The sequence below is a fragment of the Pipistrellus kuhlii genome, unplaced genomic scaffold, assembly GCF_014108245.1.
Source record: "Pipistrellus kuhlii isolate mPipKuh1 unplaced genomic scaffold, mPipKuh1.p scaffold_m20_p_5, whole genome shotgun sequence".
Taxonomy (NCBI): Eukaryota; Metazoa; Chordata; class Mammalia; order Chiroptera; family Vespertilionidae; genus Pipistrellus; species Pipistrellus kuhlii.
The window spans coordinates 4,210,183-4,230,147 of record NW_023425551.1 but is presented as its reverse complement, the minus strand read 5'-3'; the positions used below and the strand labels follow the sequence as shown (position 1 = coordinate 4,230,147).

Below are 19,965 nucleotides of genomic sequence, written 5' to 3'. Positions count from 1 at the left end.
TCTCCCTAGATTCGATGGATGAGTAGATTCATACATGCATGTGTATTAGCATATTATATGCTGAGCCATAAAACAGATGTGTTTTCATAATGACCAGAATAGACTTTGCTATTTTCATCTTATATACACAACCACACACACACACACACACCCCTTCATAGTAATCCAATAATTCTCACAAAAACATTTTTTCATTGTTTCCTGGTTTAGGTTGATTGTTTAGAACTCTGAGCTGCATTATAATAATTAACTTATTCATAAATGTGTTAGTTTATCACAGGCCATTTCAGAATAATAAGGACAATCAATAGTGATTTATTCTTTTCAATCATAGAGATAAAAAATGTCCAGGAAAATAAATATCAATCTTGGTTTATTTAATTGAAGACTATCTGAGTCAATACAGAGTACCACTATTATCTATATATATAAAAGCCTAACATGCACAGTGTCCCCTGGGGAGTTTGACCAGGAGTTTGATCACTTGCTATGATGTGTGCTGACCACTAGGGGAGAGCACAGAACAAAGGACCCTGCTGGCAGCCAGAAGGCCCCAATCAGCCCTGACTGCTGGCCAGCCTAGGTATCCTACCTGCACACGAGTTTTGTGCACTGAACCTCTAGTTTACTATAAAGAAGCATTTTGTTAACTAGTTCTCTGAAAAGAGATATAATTGAAGGTTAATGGTGTTGAACTTACTTTCTATACATCCACATACCACATGGTGGAAAGAATAAAAGTTTTGCAACTGTCACACCTGGACCAGAATCTTGGCTTTGATCATTACTAGTTGTTGAATTTTGGTGAATTACTTTCCAGGTTCTGGCTCTTTTGTATGAAATGCCATGATGCTCTTCTTGTAGGTTATTGTCAGCATTTAATTAGCAACTTTATTTTTACTATCTCCAGTACCTGGAATTCTGGCAAGTACCCATTATAATTTCTTTATGTCCCTCGTGTACAATTGAGGACAAAATAGTTTATAAAATTCACACAATGATTTTCAGTAATGTGAACAACATTAATTCAAAAATTAGTTTAATATATTTGAGGCACTGGTAAATTTTAGTGGTTATCTAAACTTTTTCTACAAGGGATAATATTGAGTGAAAAAAAATTAATCTCAGTTTTTTCACGAAAGAGAATCTCACAGAAGGTTTAAATTTTCATCACAAACAACCGTTTACTGAGTAGGTAATGTGAAAACCTAATGTCAATAATGTTTTAAAGTCAGATTTCTAATAGCCATCTTTTCCCACAGAGCATCTCCCAGAATTATTATGGAAGGCCCTATAAGATAAGATAGAATTACTACATAATCCTATCATAACTTCACATTTGAAAAGCTTAATGTCCTCATAGAAATATCAACATTATTTCAGAGAAGTGTACAAATTTTGTGCACCAGACCGCTAGTATATTTATAATATTGTAAAACATGGTATTTTGCTAATGTCACAATTCTGAATTCTAAGCTTATAACCACTTACTGCACTACTGATATATGTGAGCTTAGTTATTGAAGACTCAATCGTGAAGACTGACTTCACAGCATAATCTTTCAGAATCCCATGAATAGAATCAGAAGTAAAAAAAAAAAAAAAAATTGTATTTTTTTCTCCCTTAATGTTTCCCAGAACGAAGGAAAAACCATGGATAAAGTTATGCTTGAAATTGTTTACATGCATTTAGTCTCAGAACCTGTTGTGAGAGGTATATGTCTGGAGCAAGCACAACACAAAGGAATCCAAAGAACAGAATGGTGTTGACAAAGAGCAAATAAAACAAAAGTAGAATAACATTTCCAGGCTTTCTATCCACATCCTAAGGAGCCCACGTGAGCGTGGCAGCAGGGTGTAGCAGGAAAGAAAGGACTCTGGCATCAGAAAGGCCTGGAGTTGCAACCAGGCTCTGTCCTCCACCAGTCATGTGACCTTGAGCCACATAAGTCTCCGAATTTTCTGTAACTCACCAGCAAGCCCTTGTTGTGAAGGTTAAACATGATATTCCATGAACACCCTCCTACATACTGGCAGACAGAAAGCACTCAAGTTCCTTAGCACAACCACTCCAGGGCTACAACCGGAATGAAGGGCTTGTTAACAACATCAAGTGAGCAAAGAAATAGAGAACAATTATCCTAGCTTGGAAGTGCTTGCACAGCAGCATCTGTAAACAATTAGTAAAAGTGTCCCAATTTTATAATGAAAAATATCACTGCCTGCAGGAAATTTTTATTGCATTTACTTATTAGGAAATTATTTCCCACTTTAATGAAAACTGTCTCTCAGTTCTTGATATTTAAATCTTATTTATGTTTTAATTCCTCAGAGACACTTGACCAGGGTATTGAAGAGTGGATGATTAATAAACAATAAGTACTGATTAAATGCATCACAGGGAGAGATAACACAGTTTTTCTTCTGAATAATGAGTGCCAAGGGCCTCTGTGTCTTACTCATGTACCTTTGTCTGTTCCAGTTCTGAAGACAAACTCTCCAAACTGCTAAAACTCAAGAAGCGCTCGTGGCTGGAACCTGTTTGAAAAAGGTATCTGACCACTGTCTCTTTGTTGGTTTCAAATCGCTCCCATTTTCTTAATGTGACCTACATGTGAAAAAGTAAACAACATACAATGTTATGAATTATCAGAGTATGTCACAAAGTATTGTTCACATTCCTATTCATTGTCAGGCTGCCAACTTCTCGTTGACTCTGTTCAAATTTCACACATTATACTCAATAAAGACAATCCTAATGGCTTCTACAAAGGATTTCCCTTCTGAGTCTCACTTCATCTACAAAAAGAGTGTGTGTGTATGAGGACTAGGACTAGGAATTTTCTACCAGCTGTAACGTCCTGTCCATCTAAGGATATTACTTAAAATGTAAAGGACAAAGGAAAGGAAAGCCTCCCATATTCTATAAAGAAAGAAAAGGAAGGAAAGAAGAAAGGAAGGAAGAAAGGAAGGAAGGAAGGAAGGAAGGAAGGAAGGAAGGAAGGAAGGAAGGAAGGAAGGAAGGAAGGAAGGAAGGAAGGAAAGAGAGAATGGAAGAGAGAAGGGACAGAGGGAATCTACCATGAACAGGAGGCAAAATTCAAAAACTTTATTTCAACTAATATCCAAGATCACAGTAAAGTATGACCTGTGGCTATAATATTTGTCTGCAGAAATGGGAAATAATTCAGAGTCAATTTCTAGATTCAGGCAAGTGTGAATTAAAACTCTGCCTCTATTGTAGATCACTGCTCTGTGACTTTGAGTCACGTGCTCAAATTCTTTCCTTTCTAAGCATCCACACTTGCAAAATGTGCTACTTATACTACCCATCTCATAAGGCTGGTGTGCTGCTTAAGTGGGTCGGTAGCTAACACCATGAGGGAGCATCAGGGGCAAGCATCTTCTCCCAACAACAGGAGATGTAACTGTGACCGGGAGTTGCCCAGCCCTGAACTCCCGTCTCCTACCTGGATGCGGCGCTCTTGCCTCTCCCTGCTGTGCTCCAGGCCATCCAGGGTGCTCTCCAGCTTCCGCAGCTCCTCCTGCACCTGGCCCGGCAGCCCTTCTCCCTGCCCGGCCTGCGCCATCTGCTGCTGCACGTCCCTCTTCTTTGCAGAGATTCTCTTTGTCGTTTGCTGGAAGCATTTGTTCAAGGTGGACATACATGTTACTCTCTAAGCCACTAGGCAGGGGCATCGCGGCCAAGCATTAGGGGAGATACCAAATGATAGGACCACACACGGCTTGGACCCAAACTCTATTTTAAAGTCAACATGAACAGTGAGAACGGCTATGAAGACTGTGCATTACTCAAAGATGGACATTACTTATAGATATTTTGTGTTTTTAACTGCAAACAACATAATTTGGTCTTGGTGTTTCGATTATGTGCAAAGTCAGACAACATTTAGCATTCTGTGCAATACTCCAGAAGGAATTTGGCAAAATCACTCCTTTGCCATGAGATTCTCCTAAAATAATTATTTGCTGCTTAAACACATGAGGTCCTAACTCCATTTTTAAAAAATCATTTATGCTCTAAGAAATGCTAATATTAAGAAATGTAACTCTTGAGCACATTCAGAATGATTAATCTGCTGAGAAATCTGGGAAAGCCATGTTTTAAAATAAACTTTTTATTGAATTATACTGTACAAACAGAATGGTAGGCAAATCTCAAGTGTATGGCTCATGAATTTTCACAAATAAACACACATATAACCAAGCACTTGATCCAAGAAATGTGAAGTTTGAAAATATTAATGTAAATATTTACAATTTCATATTTCTCTGACTTAAATTGAAACCCAAACACAACTTTTACAATAATTGAACAACCTTACTACCAAGCATTAACTTTCCTGTACTCACAGTTTTTTATAATTATTAAATATATTCATAAAGCCTAAAAGCTGCCATTTTACATATATTTTTAGTTTAACTTTAATTTTTATACTATATATATATATATAATTAGCTAGCATTTGCCCTACATTAAGTTAGTTAGAATTTTGCTATTAAATATTTTACTTGAATTATACTTCCACTTACATTGAGTTTGACAAGTGACATTGATTAAACTTGCTGATTATCAATATACTAGAGGCCTGGTGCACAGAATCTTACACCAGTAGGGACCCTCAGCCTGGCCTACACCCTCTCACAATCCAGGACTCCTTGGGGGATGTCAGAGCACTTGTGCATGGATTCAGCATGATCCCTGCAAGCACAGGGCCTCTAGCATGCATATAAGATCTTTAGTTAATCTCTTTCTACCCTCCCTCTCCCCTTCCTTCTGAGATTCATTAGTCTGTTCCATGTTTCCATGCCTTTTTATGGAGCATCTGCCCCCTGGTGGTCAGTACACCTCATAGCTACCAGTTGAATGGTCGAAAGGTCCCTTAGGCTTTTATATATATAAATGTACCAGAATGTCTTTATTCCAGTTCTAACCCTAAAAGCACACTCTCCTGAAAGGTCTGGTACTCCACGTAAGTCATAATTTCTCAAACTAAGATGTATTCAGAATTATAAATTGAAAAGTGAGATTTTTATTGTATATAATGACAAAACAATGTTCATCTCAAACAGAAAACAATTATCTCCATGCTGCCCATCTCAGTTATAAAACAGACAATTTGCAAACTGTTAAAGGTTTTTATAGCAAAATCAACTTTCCCTTCACAACATGTCTTGAACTTTTTGATATTATCAAATCATTCAGGCTGAGAATTTGCCTTGCAGAATCTTTCAAATATTTTATATTTAAGAGAGAGACCAAAAGTGCTTCCTTTTAACCATTCAGCTGGGTTCCTTCCTGCACACCCCTTCCCAATCCTTTGCCTTGATCCAGGTTCTGTGCTACTCCGCTCTCCAGAATCAGTAATCAGCTGTCACCTTTGCACAAACGCACTGGGGAAAGGGCCATTCTACCTGGTGATGAAGAAGCAGCTGCTGCGCTTCAAACAGGTTTTCCGTGTCCAAGATCTTCTCCGCTTGCTCCTGGACTTCTTTAGAACCAGAAATTAACTCTTTGAGGGAACTCTTGACATTCTCTTTGTACTGGACACACTCCCCAAAATTGCTTAACATCTTTTCAACCTAGGTGTTTATGAAAATATTATAAATCATATGCTCATGGAATCTTAATTTTTAAAGAATATGTGTAAAGTCTTTCTCAACAACTTGAAATATATGCACAGATTACCTAATCTTTATTCTTTCAAATGTTTTAAAGTTTTTTTTATTATTATTAATTGCATATCACTTATGGGAGTTCCAAGTATCATTTGATATGATGCTGCGTGGCATATTAAAAACCTACTCAGCCTCAAAATCAAGGTAGGGTACTACAACTGCACATATTGCATATATTGTCTCCTGGATCCTTTTAATTAAATCTTATAACTAAAATCAAATCATTAAAAAAAAGTGTGTTGTAAGAAAGTTTAGTGTATCCTGTTTAAAGTAAGGAAATTTTTGTATAGAGGAAAAAGAAATAAAAGAGTATGTGTTTAAAACGTACTTCCAATATTTCAGGCAAAGCATCAATATAATTTTTAATTTTTGTGGTTCCTTAGTGGATTCTTTTCCTTGTCATTTTATTCATTTTTCAGCTTTGTCCTCTGCTATATAAGATGGGCCATCAAAGGTTTTGAATGGCTTATGTTCCAAAATTTGATTAATCCTATTGTTGTTTTTAATTTCTCAAAAATTCTTAAGAACACTATATGTTACATACCAAAATGATCACATAAAAATCAAATCACAAGCAGTGCAGAGTATTTTTATTTATGCAAATTCACTACTAGAGTCTTAAGGAGATCCACATGGATTAAAAATATAAAAGGTTAACTGGCCAACTGTTACATTAGAGCCTGCTAGGGAAGAATTCCAGATCTCCAGAATCAAGGCTCTTTGTCCTCATTCAGTTGACCATTATTTTGTTCAAGTTAATTAGTGATCTTAAGAAAAATACTGATAACTATCTATCCTACTTCACATTCTTACATCACCTTCCGTGCACAAACCCGTTAGACTTGTATGACCATCTGGTCAGTAAAAATATTCTATCAGAAATGAAGCAGATGGGTTTGTATGTTCTAATCTATAAAGGAATATAAACATTGAACAGTATACCAAGAAGTTTAAAATGAGTAGATTTGACCTAAAAGATCTTACTGGGCTGCAGACTAAACACTGAGTAGTTCATTACTACCAGGCATCAGTTACGAGCATGTATTCTCATAACTGTATAAAGAACCCCAGAAGCAGGGCGATGTATTAAGTGCCATAGCTACAGTATTGCATTTGACTCTTGACATTACCTTTCGGCATACTGTTAGCCCTGTTTTACAATTAAGGAAAGCAAGGACCCAGAGATATGAAATGACAAGCTCAAGGGGTTACATATGTAATGTGGCACCGGAGTTAAATCCTAACTCTGGGTTTGTTTGACTCTCAAGCCTGACTTCTTAACCTTCATGATGTTCCTTAAACTGACTATAAAATAATGCTTTTATTAAGAGTAAGAAATTATGGAACCCATAAGCTTGGTAGTTCAGCTATACTAGTAGATCATTCATTGGAACTAATATTTGTCTGATAATATATCTGATAATGACATAGACCATACCTCAAACATCCTACTCATCTTTTCCACCAATATTCATATAAATGAGAATCAATCATTCTATTTCAACTAAGATTTCTTTATAAACATGCTTGTTAAACTACAACCCGGAAGGGAAAGAACCTTCCAAATTCCTCGCCCAGAACTGTGTAGAGTGTGAATAAATGATATACCTCTGACAATAAAGTTGTGAGAGTCTTGAAGGAACTAGATACTCTCGCCAACTCATCACCCTGCTTCTGGGCTTCTTTCTCAGAAGAAACTTCAATCAAAACTGGAAGCCTGGATTTCAGCCAGCCAAGAGTCTCGCCTTTTTGGGTAACACCATTTCTTATCTCCTGGAATGAAAGAACGCTTTGATGAACAAAATACAATTGTGCATCAGAACTTTCCAGCAAGAAAGGGCTCCACCTACAAAGGTCTGTACGGGGCCAGTGGAGTGCCTGCTCATTTCACTTTGTTCCGATCTTTCACAAAAAGCTACAAGAACGAGAAGGAGTTTCTCCAATGCCAATGCCTCAGGTGTAAAGTCAGTTCTCTCTAAACCAAAGAGTACCTTTATGACTACATGGTTCCATATTTACAGATTCCCTGGATCCCAACAAGGACCTTTCTAAAAGTACTGTAGAGGAATATCTGATACCAGAATTGGAAATTACAATATATAATATACTTTGTCTTCTGTAAGCTGGTTACAATATATAATATACTTTGTCATTTGTTTTCTGTAAGGTGGAAGGAACATGGTATTTTTCGTAGAAAAGGATAAAAGAATCTTTAAGTTAGTTAGCAGATTTTTTTTTTTATTGGAGAGGACACTTGCTGAATACTATGATAGATAACTTAATGACCCATTTTAACTGCATTAAGTCATATTTTATGCCTTGTTTTTGTTAGCTTTTAGAAATCAGTACCCTAGAGAGTAAGATTCACAAACTGGATCACAACTCTAATCCAGAAAAGTAAGGTTTATTGGCCAAGACAAAGCCAGAAAGACTCGGGCTTCAGCCCTCAGAGGACAGGGGACCCCGGGCAAGGGGTTCAGGCATCCCCTCCCTACCCCCCGGCTCCAGGCAGTGTGAGGGCAGAGTGGTTCCCAACCACATGTTTTGCTCCAGAGGTTTTACAGGGCAAATGCACACCAGCCAGAAAAAAAGTGATCTTTTCATTCTACAAGGAGAATTATTTTTGTACCATAATGGCAACCAGTAGTGATATAAGATGGGGGGAAAAAAGTGGGTTAGTAGTTGTGAGTACACAAAACACAGAGTTAATGACACAACTGTAATAGTCACCACCTGCGTGTCTTTACCCATTGAAACAACTGAAAACCTCCTTTTACCCACCCCTGTAGATCCTTCCCTTGGTAGAGCATGATATTATTGAGTACCTCTAGCATATAAGGGGATTATAATTTTAACACATAAAATGAAGCTTAGAGAAAACAGAAAGAAAAAAAAAATGTTCTCATTAATGGCAACTATGTGACTTGCAAGGGTTCAAACCACTGAGAGGTAAAGAATATTCACAGTAGCGTGTGTCTGTAATATTTAGAGCCAAGCTAAGAATGAGAGGGTTGCTGTGTACCATACAGAGGATGCAAGCTGGTTGAGACCGGAGGCTCTGTCATGGCTGGGTATGATGCTGTCCCCGAGCACATGGGGGCCGTTCCAGTCCAGGCTGAATGTGACATAGAAAGATGCTTAGAGACCTTGCCCAAACCCCTCATTTCCTGCGGCCTGGTCTTGGCTGTATTGTATAAAAGCCCACAGTGTTCTTGTTCCCCAGGGCGTCCTGCATCCTCTGCTGTGTCACACACCCACACATGCCCTTTTCCCCCAGGGCTCCCCATTAGTGAGAGATGCCTGAAAGGCCCCACTGAGCGTGACTAAATCTCCAACCAACAACGGTTCCGGAGAAAAACTCCCTGCAGTTCCCACAGTAACACAAGGGCACTTATTTCTGAGTTAATTTTCAGGAATGTAAATCTTTTATAGAAAGTAAAGAAGACACCAGTTAGATTGTCTGTCTCTTGTGTTTTATTAGTGGAAAAGTTCCAGGAATAAACAGTGTCCCAGGACTTACCTCGACTGCCCACTTCACCTCTCCATGGTTGGCAGCATCGATGGCCTCCTTCTTAATCCCCCTCAGCTGTGTCTCCTTCGCAGCGATCCAAGATGAGAACTCGGAAATTCTGAAACCACACAGGCATTATCTCATTAACAGGAGGACAATTCAGGACGATTAGAATTCTTTTTTTTTTTTAATATCTAGTTTTTATTGATTTCATAAAGGAAGACAGGGAGAGAGAAAGAAACATCAATGAGGAGAGAGAATCATTGACCAGCTGCTTCCTGCACACCCCACTCTGGGGATGGAGCCCACAACCCGGGCATGTGCCCTGACTGGGAATCAAATCCTGACCTCCTGGTTCATAGGTCGACACTCAACTGCTGAGCCACTACATTTTCTAGTTTGAATTCATTCATGAAAATTATACACTCAAGTGATTAGCAAATTGATTAACAGGTTTTCTGGAAATGGTTCCTTCAAGAAACATGAATCTCTGGCAGGTGTGGCCACCTCTGGGAAGAGCAGGCGGAGCTCAGCTGAGAAAAGAGCTGTGTCTGTCCCAGCCTTGGTACCTGGGAGCGAGGACAGAACCTCACATGTCCCCACCAGAGTGAGACATAACCCTGAAGAGTCAGAAGTCCCCCTTCGGGGACATGTGGCAAGCCCAGAGCAAAAGATGAATCAATGCTGCCTCAAGCAGATCACACCTGCCCTGGTGGTATGGCTTAGTGATTGAACATCGACCTATGAACCAGGAGGTCAAGGTTCAATTACCAGTAGAGACACATGCCTGGATTGCAGGTTCAATCCCCAGTTGGAGGCATCAGGAGGCAGCTGATTTCTTTCTATCTTTAATGTTTCTGTCTCTCTCTTCTTCTCCCTTCCTCTTTGAAATCAAAAAAATGAGAGAGAGGAGAGAGAGAAAGATCACATATAAGTCATTTAAAAATAAAATGCTTCACCTTTTCTGAATGAAACCTGTCCTTTTTATTGAATGAAGCCTTTTTATATAAGAACACGGGCAATGCCATACAATCTGACTTCCTTCCTTGCATAGGATGGACCATATGTCACTTCTTGTTTTGTAAAAGTCTATGAATTGACACAACTAAAATAGACGATGTCACTGTCCGGGAACAATGCCAAGGCTACCTGCTGGTGTAGTCCTTCCACTTGTCGGGGTCCTCCACTAGCTGCGTGTAGGTGCTCTCTATGGCAGCTCTGAGCTCCTTGAGCATCATCTGACAGGTTCCGGGCATGTCCCTCACTGGGTCCCGGCCCGGGAGCTTCAGACACAGCTCCTCAATGAGCTGCAGCCTTTTCTCACAGAGATGATGTGGCCCTTTGTCACCGAAGAAGATCTAATGAACAAGAAACATTTATAGAATCCCAGTGAGAAGCCATCCAAATAGGTTTATCTTTACACACACACACACACACACACACACACTCACACACACACACACACACACACACACAGGAAGATTCCATTTAGACTATCTGTGTAAAGAAATTAAGCCATTCAGGGTCTCCAGACCCAACCTAAAGCATCAATCATGTCCTTTAAGTGACCACGTGACTGTGTGACGGCACTCGGGGGTGCGTGACGCACCCGGTGCTCTTTGAGCATCTTCTCACTGCCTTCCTGGGGCACCAGCTTGGTCTCCCGGGCCAGCTCAGCTCTGCATTCCTCCACACAGGCCAAAAATTTGTTCTCCTCCACTTTGATCTTCAGATGGAGTAAATGATATGGGGCTTCTCCTTGCAGATCCTGCATTGCACAGAAAGATTTGGAAAAATGGGATACCATCACCGACCCTGTCCATTGCCAATTGCAATGACAAAAGCCCTGTAGGGCCAAGTGATGTCATCAGCACCCTCTGATCACAAATGGCTGTCACTGAAAGAGAGGAATTACAAATTCTACTGTTTTCACCATGCTCCATGCTAGTTCCTAGTTCATGGTTTTGAATAGGAAAGGTAGTTTCCCGAATTCCGAAATTTCTCCTCCAGTGGACCCTTACACGCTCCTGCTCTTCCCTCCATCCGTGAGGACCCCAGTTCGCACCCGGTCCCCGCTCACCTTCCACTGCTTGTGCAGCTTCCTCACCGCCTCCTGCAGGCCCGCCTGCTCCTGCTCAGGCAGGATGTCCGTGAGGTCGTCACAGGCTTTCAGGAAGGCGTTGAGCACCCTCTGGTCCAGCTGACCGTAGAACTCCTGCCATGGAGGGGAGAGGGGGTTTGGGGAGCGTGTGGAATAAAGGGGCACATTGACCCCAGATAGAGAAGCAGCCACGCCTCTGAGCAAGCCTCAAGCCAGCTGCTGCCCTCGCCAAACCTTCCCAGCAACTGCTCTTGTTTTTGTGAGTGTTTTTTCAGGAATGAGCTATAATCATCTAGAGTTCTGACTCAGAAGCCACCCACATCTAACATGCAACCGCGCTTTATAATTTTTAGAAAAAAAAAATATTTGCAGTGGTCAGCTTTGGTAGAATGTTCTGGAAGACCAGGGGGACGCACTCACGGTGTGTCTTCGCAGGAGCTCCTCTGGGTCCCCCTGCTCCTGCAGGCCCTCCTGCGCCACCCGCAGCACCTTCTCCAGCTCCGCCCGCGACTCCTCGAACTTCTTCATCAGGCGGCTGTTGGTCTCCACGTGCTTCTTCCAGTCTCCAGTCTTCTTGATCATATTCTTGATTTGGGAAAAATAATCACAATGGGATGCTTTCTCGTTATTTAAAGTAGCACTTTTGGAAGGAATATTGTTTCTTTCAAAACCACTTGGAAGGAATGCATTGCACTACAACAAGAATTATCAACCCTTTTAATATTAATGAAGGCTAATATTAGAGAAATCGGTGAAATGTTGGTTTCCAAACACCAGTGAGGCATTTAGCAAGAGTGAAAGCATGGCCCATGCTGGTGCTGTGTCCTTACTGCTGCACTACCTCCTCCGTTCCCCTACCCCCTCCATCTTCACATTGCTAACGGGGCGAGGACTCACCTGGAAGGCCACATGGACGTCGGCAGTCTTTCTCTGCAGCTTCGTCTGATCAAAATGCTTCAGCACGTGGCTCAAGGTCACAAACTTCTGAACACTCTGACTGCCTTTCTCAACGTGTGCCATGGCCTTCTTACAGCTTTCTTGACAAGCTAGCAGCTCCTGGGAGGGAAGGAAACCCACAACAATCGAGTTTGAAAGGGCGAGAAAGAGAAGGAAAGAGAGCAATCATTACAAAATAATAAGAACAGCATGATGCAGCTTTAGGCTTTTTCACAGCAATAAATAAAATCAAAAGCACAGAGAGGTTACTATTTTTATTTTTTTCAGTATGTTAAGCAATCACTGAAGTCAGGGCTTTTTACATTTTTTTTGAGATTTTAAAAAATATTTCAAGCCCATCTTATTAACATTAGGAGAAAGAGAGAGCATCAAACATTGTTGTTTGCCTGGTATCTGCTTTCTCCAACCAAATAATTGGCTTATGGTGTACTGAGCAAACAATAATGAGATCAATCTACAGAGCAGGGTATATAGTCTCACTAAATAAAGTTAGCACCATGCACATTATACTCGACTGAGTCAGATGCAGATTTTGTATTATTTGTGTAAATTGCATAGACCCCTTTTGAATTCTAAGGTTCACAAGCTAACCACCTCATTGATAAAATGGTGGGCCCCAGATCCTAACCACAAACGGCCGCTGACCAGTGGGCGTGGGAGGCCTCGCAATGGCCACACATTGGCAGGATGAGAAGGATGCCCTGGCGTCAGTGAGTTCTGCAGGAGACAGCAGGGGATGTGGTCCAGCCCGCCTAAGGCCCACAGTCATGTTTTGACTTGAATCCATTTGCATTTCAACATCCTCAATGGCTTGGGAAAAATATTAAAAATGGCTAATTTGCATACTAGCTTTGGTAATCTGGATTCAAATATCAAGAGCAGAATTTTGGTTTTGCTTTGGCAAAACAGAATAAGGACACATTTTTGCTTTTTGAAGATTTAGCAGGTAACATTTAGAGAGATATCATTAAATATCATTATTACTCAACATTAAGTATTTTAATTGTGGAAGGATTCTTTGATGCCGATTTATAGCAATTTGGGAATGAAAGAAGTGACACTATGGCTCAAAATAGGAAATAATCTTTATCCAATATGATGAGACTCATTAGAATGGGGTTTGGCAGTATAATCATGGTCTCTCTATAATTAATAATAATAGTAATAATAATAATAATTGCTACTGGTTACAAAGTATGCATTATGTGCTAGCCTGCTTATAGAATATCTATAAATAAGCACTACCTCAATTTCACTACACATGCTTTAAAAATGACCGTGTCTCTGGAAAGGGACTTTTTCTTACCTGATGTTTTTGTTTAAAAAGAGCACTGGATTGTGCCTCGTGCTCAAGCACTGTTAGAATTTCACTGATTTTCCCAAGTGAGTCATAGAAGAGCGTCATCTGCTTTTCTAATTCCTCCAGCAGCACTGACAGCTGCTGGGACTCATACAGGAGTGGGGAGTAACGTTCTTTGACCTTCAAAAGCACAGAGACAAAGATTCTGTTAAAAGCCATTAAGCGCCACCAGCTGAGGGCATAGCCTGGCTCTCAGGAACACTTTCTTTAGTGATGTGGTCATTTCGTGCTTACAGATCACCAACGGCATTTGTTTCATGATAGTTCCTATGCGTTGTTCAATTCTCATATGTAAGAAATATTTCTATACCAGTGGCACACTTATATGCCACAGTTTTCTCGTGAAAACGTCTCTCAATCGTCCAGGCAGAAAATAGCATATGTACTCTTACAGGAAAGGCACATCAAATAAATGATCAAAATGGGGGCATTTTGGGATTCTTTCTCATTTAAATATCTGATCTCATCCACTTCTTTCCTCCTCTTCTATTTCTCCCCCTTTTGTTTAATTATATTTCTTTTTTAAAATATATTTTTATTGATTTTTTTACAGAAAGAAAGGGAGAGGGATAGAGAACTAGAAACATCGACGAGAGAGAAACATCTATCAGCTGCCTCCTGCATGCCCCCTACTGAGGGTGTGCCCGCAACCAATGTACATGCTCTTGACCTGAATCGAACCCAGGACCTTTCAGTCCGCAGGTTGATGCTCTATCCACTGAGCTGAACCAGTTTTGGCTTAATCACATTTCATTGGTCCCCTGGCCCCCTGAAGAGGTGTGTTTTTCTATTAAAATACAGCTACCAATGCTTCTAAGTCAACAGAGGTAAGAGCTGGCATCAGCCCCAGAGATTCATTTTTAAAACTCATGACAGAGTTACTAGATGACAAAGTTACTAAATCAAAATCACAAAAAAGAAACAAAAGCACGATTCGTTAAATAAGTAAAGGATTTGCCCTCGGTGACAGAGGAGGCAGGGCGCGCAGGAGGCAGTGTGGGTCCCGCGGAGGGTAACTTGCATGGACTATTCCCCCACCTTGGCCAGCTGCTCTTTGAGCCCGGACATGGTCGCAAACATTTCCTTGGCTTCTTCTTGGGAGCTCTCTTTGGTGACGAGGTGCACTGTCTTCGTGAGGATCTTATACTGAGCATCCATCACAGGGATCCTCTGCTCGATGTCCTGCAGGAAGCAGGGGACAGCTAAATTAGCACCTGCTACTTCCTTTTAATTTCAGGATTCTGCAGAGGGCTGGGCAAAAGTCAGTATGCTCTAGAGAACATTCTATATTTATACTCATAAACCTTTGGAGATTCCAGCTATTGCTTTCCTTCATTACTAAGATACTATATGTTGGTAATATATAGCTAAGTAAAAGCTTTTTGTTAATTTTAAAAAATATATATTTTATTGATTTTTTTAGAGAGAGAAAGGGAGAGGGATAGAGAATTAGAAACATCAATGAGAGGGAAATATCAATCAGCTGCCTCCTGCACACCCCCCACCAGGGATGTGTCCGCAACAAGGTACATGCCCTTGATTGGAATGAAACCTGGGACCCTTTAGTCTGCAGGCCAATGCTCTATCCACTGACCAAAACTGGTCAGGGCCTAAGTAAAAGCTTTAAAAACAAATAAACAAACAAAAAAACTAAGCAGAAATCCTTAGGTAACATATGCTGACGTAATCTTCACACTTTCAACATATGTGCTAACGTAGGATGTAAACAAACGAATGTGAACACTTTGGGGCACTCCCTCTAAGTTTAGGAAATAAATTTATTTTCTTTAAGAAATAACACATTGTCATTGCAGAAAATGTGATAGATAGAGATACATTAGGATAAAAAAAATTTAAGTTAAAGTCCCACAGAGGGATCACCAAAGCCATCAACAGTAATGTGGCTTCCTGGGTGTGTTTACATCCATTTTTAGTTTTTACCAAAAAAAAAAAAAAAGGATGGTGCTATTTTTTACTTTTCTCACTTAATAGTGAATTGGAAAAGTTTTTCATGTCATTCAATATCCTTCCATTACTTCATTTTGAGAGCTGTGGGGTATTCAAACCACTTAAATAGCACAATCCGTTTTGTAAGCCGTTACTGCTGGAGATTTCTATGGGAAGGAGCCATCTACAGAGCCATCCTATTTTCCTCTAGTGCTTTATAATTTGGTTGAAGAAAAAATAACCTCCAACTTAAAAAATGATTTTGAAGTTACCTTATGGCCCAAATATGCCTTTAAAAATTCAAGTACTTTTTTAAAAAAAATACAATTTAAACATATTTTTGGAGGTACCAATGAAGATACACATATCAAAAGAGACATAGAAGAAGCTTTAAAATGATTTGAGCAGCTTCACTGCTCTTGATTTTCCCAGAGACTAGGATTGATTTTCCCTTTGTGGTCCGGAGAGCCGCCTCACCTCCAGGTCCTGAATTAATAACTTGACGTTAATAAAAGAGACTTCCAAGGGTTCAGAAAGCTTCCTGTGGGCCTCAGTTGCGAAGTCAGACAGGGCAGTGGCGCAGTCTGTGTATTCCCTCTTCATCCTGTCCACCTCGTCAGCTCGCGCGTACTGTTAAGGAAAGGGGGGTGGACATCAGTGACAATCATGAAACCGGGACTAGATGTCTGTAACCTTCACTTCTATGTCCTCATGGAATCCTTACATGGTAGAGGAAGATTCTCATTCCTGACTTTTATGTAAATACACTTGAAGCCCAATGACCATGAAAGTATAAAAAAAAAAAAAAATGAGCTAGCACAGAAGTGAGGACTTATAATTTGAAACATGAATCAATCGCTTCATATGCATAGGTTCCAGATGGCAATATGATCATTACTCAAACCCTACATTTCCGTTAGGTCCCTCTGTTATTCAGGGGAAAGAATAAAGGCCCACGTATGAATATAACAGATCCACACACATCTGGACTCGGCTTTAATAAGCCGATGTTATTAGAGACTCACAGAATAGCCTCTAAACAGACTGCTTATGGCAACATGTATCGCACATGCGTGCTTCAGGCATCTATTGATTGGAAAGACATACTTGCTTGACTTCCATGAACAACTCCCGCCAGCGCCCATTTAGAAGTAATAATTGCTGTTTCAGGTCACGGGAAACCACCTCGTCACACGTTTCAATGAGAAAATTGCCAGCATCGTTCATGGCAGAGTGTTGCTGTATCCAGTGAGGCAGATTTCGAAAAAAGTCCTAGACAATAAACAAGGCATGCTACTGTGAATCATACGCCAAATTTAATAAAGAATATGATAAGGACCAAACTCAGAGAAATATCTTTAACAATGTGTGCAAATTTTAAGGTAAATCCTAACTCTCAAAATGCAAGATTTTAATAGTTTCAAAAGTATGAACTAGAAATGCTGAGTGTATTTCTATAAAAACATCTACACCCTTTCTTTACTGAACACAAAACAAAATGTGACCATTTCTGTTATTCCTATTTTTCAGGTGAAAAGTTGAATTTTTGTGAGCATAAAGGATACATTGTCTTCTGGTGAGTAAAAGCCAGTGCTAGAGACATATAAAAGAGATACTATTGCCCTAGCCGGTTTTGCTCAGTGGATAGAACGTCGGCCTTTGGACTGGAGGTTCTGGGTTCGAGTCCAGTCAAGGGCATGTACCTAGGTTGCAGGCTTGATCCCTGGCCCTTGTTGGGGGCACGTGATGGGAGGCAACCAATTATGTCTCTCTCACATCCATGTTTCTCTCTCTGTCTCTCCCCCTCCCTTCCACTCTCTTAAAAATCAATGGGAAAAAATATCATAGGGTGAGAACTAACAACAACCACAACAAAAAAGAGATACGATTGTAGAAAAATATAGATTGGAAAAACATATTTGCTTGACTTCCTCAAAAAAATTGTAAACAAACTTTCAACCTGTTACTTTTGGTTGTAATACCTGCATACAGCAGATCATTAAGATAATTACTAAACAGGGAGCTAAACCATCAAAGAAAAATTTAAAAATTAAATATCTGGGCCAGGAACACTAAATACAGTAACATCCTCCCTCTTCTGTTAAAGGTTACACCATTGACAATGAAGCAGTTTCCACCTGATTTCAAGTTAAGCATGTATGTGCCAGTGTATGTACACACACACACACACACACACACACACCACAGTGAAAGCAGAAAAAGATAATTGAAAACCCATTTCATAAGCTCTGTGTGGGAGTTCTTCCTCCATAAATATACGAGAACAGTTCTGTTTCTGGCAGTTATGTTTCCTAGGATAAAATTAACACATACGACATCTACTCAGGCACTGAGGTCTAATCAGAAAAGCCACAATCTGTATAGCTATATCATTTCTGTTACCATTGGCTACACAAGAATATGTAACCTAAATGAAATATGAAATGACAAAACATTTTAAAAATGACACTTCTACTTGTATAACACAACAATAGATGAACCAATTTTGCATGGTAAGCAGTAATTCTAACACATGTACTATATTTCTTAATGGAGTCTGGCATTTTAACATCTTTTACATGTAAATGGATTTTCCATGGGAAATGTCTGGCTCCCATTAAGAAGTATATACAGGGGTGGGAAAAAGTAGGTTTACATCACCATCCATAATTACCTAAAAGATAAATCATAAGTAAGGATATGAAAGAATAGCAACAATAAGAAGACAGATACTACAAATAAATAACATAATGATAAAAAATACAAGAATGAACTCTGTTTCACATACTCACAAATATAAATTTACTGTTGCCCACCCCTGTATAGATAGACATCAGTCCACTTCACGTTATTTTTAAATGTAAGTGACATTAAATGTAAGTGTCATTGCATATGCACATGTTCACCTGTAAATGGAGGGGGGGAATCACGCCTGCTGAGAGTGAGACCCTTGGTGGAGGGTTAATAACATCCCCCCAAAAAAGGATAACCAAAGAGACAAAAAATGCAGCGACCCATCTGTTAACTGTGGCTGCCAACCCCCACAGCCAGTACTGTGTTTGCATCTTACATTTGGAAAGCCACAGGGCCTGCCAACTCAGGTCCAGGTCTTGTGAGTACAGCGCCCCCTGCTGTCCACTGGGTTTGCCTCTCCCCCATCAGTTACTGCTCTTGGGAATGCACAAGCAAACACTGAGCAACCAACAGGAACTGTTCCAACATAACTTTGATAAAGCGGCGCCTTTCTTAGTATAAAACAGTGTACTACCCTGAATATGTAGCTTTTCAGGCAAAGTCCATACTTTGTTCCTACAAAAGGAGTAAATGTGAAGCCCTCCCTAGAGAACTATGCTGTTAACAGTCCCTTCTTTTTAAATTTGCACCTGCTCATCTTCTCTTGTCAGAAGCAACCTCACCTTTTTGGCAAGCTCTGATTGGCTCAGCATCTTTTCCGCATCCTCCAGCCAGGCCTGCAGCCCGGCCACCGTGTCGCCATAGCGATCCCAGTTGGCGATGACCTCCTCCAGCATGCTCCGCACGCTCCGCACCTCCACCGACAGGTTCCTCCACTGGGCCGTGGTCTCATTCATGAATTTCATCACATTCTCCGCTTCTTCCACTGACACAGATGACACACATTGCAATCTTTATTTTATTACTTTATTATCATTTTCTAATCCTCCCATGAGGCTATTCTTCCATTGATTTTTAGAGAGAAGAGAAGAGTGAGTGAAAGAGTAAAATATGTCTTGAGAGAAAGACATGGATGGGTTGCTCCTGCATACGCCCCAAACAGGGTCAGGACCAGGGAGGAGAGTGCAACCGAGGTCCCTGCCCTAGACTGGAATCAAACCCTGGACCCTTCAGTCTGCAGGCTGATGCTCTATGAACTAAGCCAAAACCACAATCTTTATTTTATATTTTAAATCTTCCATATCCTTTTTCTAGAGTCTATTACACTGTAAGGATGATAATATATTGAAAATTCCTAATAACTGGGATGCAATAAGTGACATGTGTGTTTGTTCACATTTTATATGCACTCAAATAGACATATTTGAGTATCAAACACACATGCTATAGTTCATTTTCAGCAAATATGACAGATGTTTAAAAATTGAAATAAGAATATCTTACAAATTAGGTCTTTACACGAGTTACTTTATAAAATATTCAACTTAGCCCATTTTTTTGCTATTAATCCTCAGAATTGAAAATAGGTTGAAAATTGCAATTTAGAAAATGAATGTTTATTTTGCTCTCCCTTAGAAGATCACTCACAGAGATGCACACACACACACACACATACACACACACACACACACACACACACACATATGATGGTGCAGGTTAGGCATTATACAAAGTCAGTGGGGCTGAATTCAATAT

The 19,965-nt window shown here is 40.0% G+C and overlaps 1 protein-coding gene across 2 annotated transcripts in view; it reads right to left on the bottom strand.

The window, feature by feature from the left end:
* SYNE1 (spectrin repeat containing nuclear envelope protein 1) overlaps nucleotides 1–19,965 on the bottom strand; it is a 373,726-nt gene that overhangs the window by 244,931 nt on the left and 108,830 nt on the right. For both annotated transcript variants that reach the window (XM_036414424.2, XM_036414425.2), the window contains 15 exons: nucleotides 18,993–19,195; nucleotides 16,684–16,848; nucleotides 16,054–16,206; nucleotides 14,668–14,811; nucleotides 13,576–13,749; nucleotides 12,210–12,368; nucleotides 11,733–11,897; nucleotides 11,292–11,426; nucleotides 10,821–10,979; nucleotides 10,361–10,569; nucleotides 9,221–9,329; nucleotides 7,309–7,473; nucleotides 5,437–5,604; nucleotides 3,471–3,638; nucleotides 2,468–2,608 (listed from right to left, as the gene is read on the bottom strand). In XM_036414424.2, coding sequence (XP_036270317.1) covers nucleotides 2,468–2,608; nucleotides 3,471–3,638; nucleotides 5,437–5,604; nucleotides 7,309–7,473; nucleotides 9,221–9,329; nucleotides 10,361–10,569; nucleotides 10,821–10,979; nucleotides 11,292–11,426; nucleotides 11,733–11,897; nucleotides 12,210–12,368; nucleotides 13,576–13,749; nucleotides 14,668–14,811; nucleotides 16,054–16,206; nucleotides 16,684–16,848; nucleotides 18,993–19,195 — 2,417 coding nt within the window. The remainder of the gene's footprint in view (nucleotides 1–2,467; nucleotides 2,609–3,470; nucleotides 3,639–5,436; nucleotides 5,605–7,308; nucleotides 7,474–9,220; nucleotides 9,330–10,360; nucleotides 10,570–10,820; nucleotides 10,980–11,291; nucleotides 11,427–11,732; nucleotides 11,898–12,209; nucleotides 12,369–13,575; nucleotides 13,750–14,667; nucleotides 14,812–16,053; nucleotides 16,207–16,683; nucleotides 16,849–18,992; nucleotides 19,196–19,965) is intronic.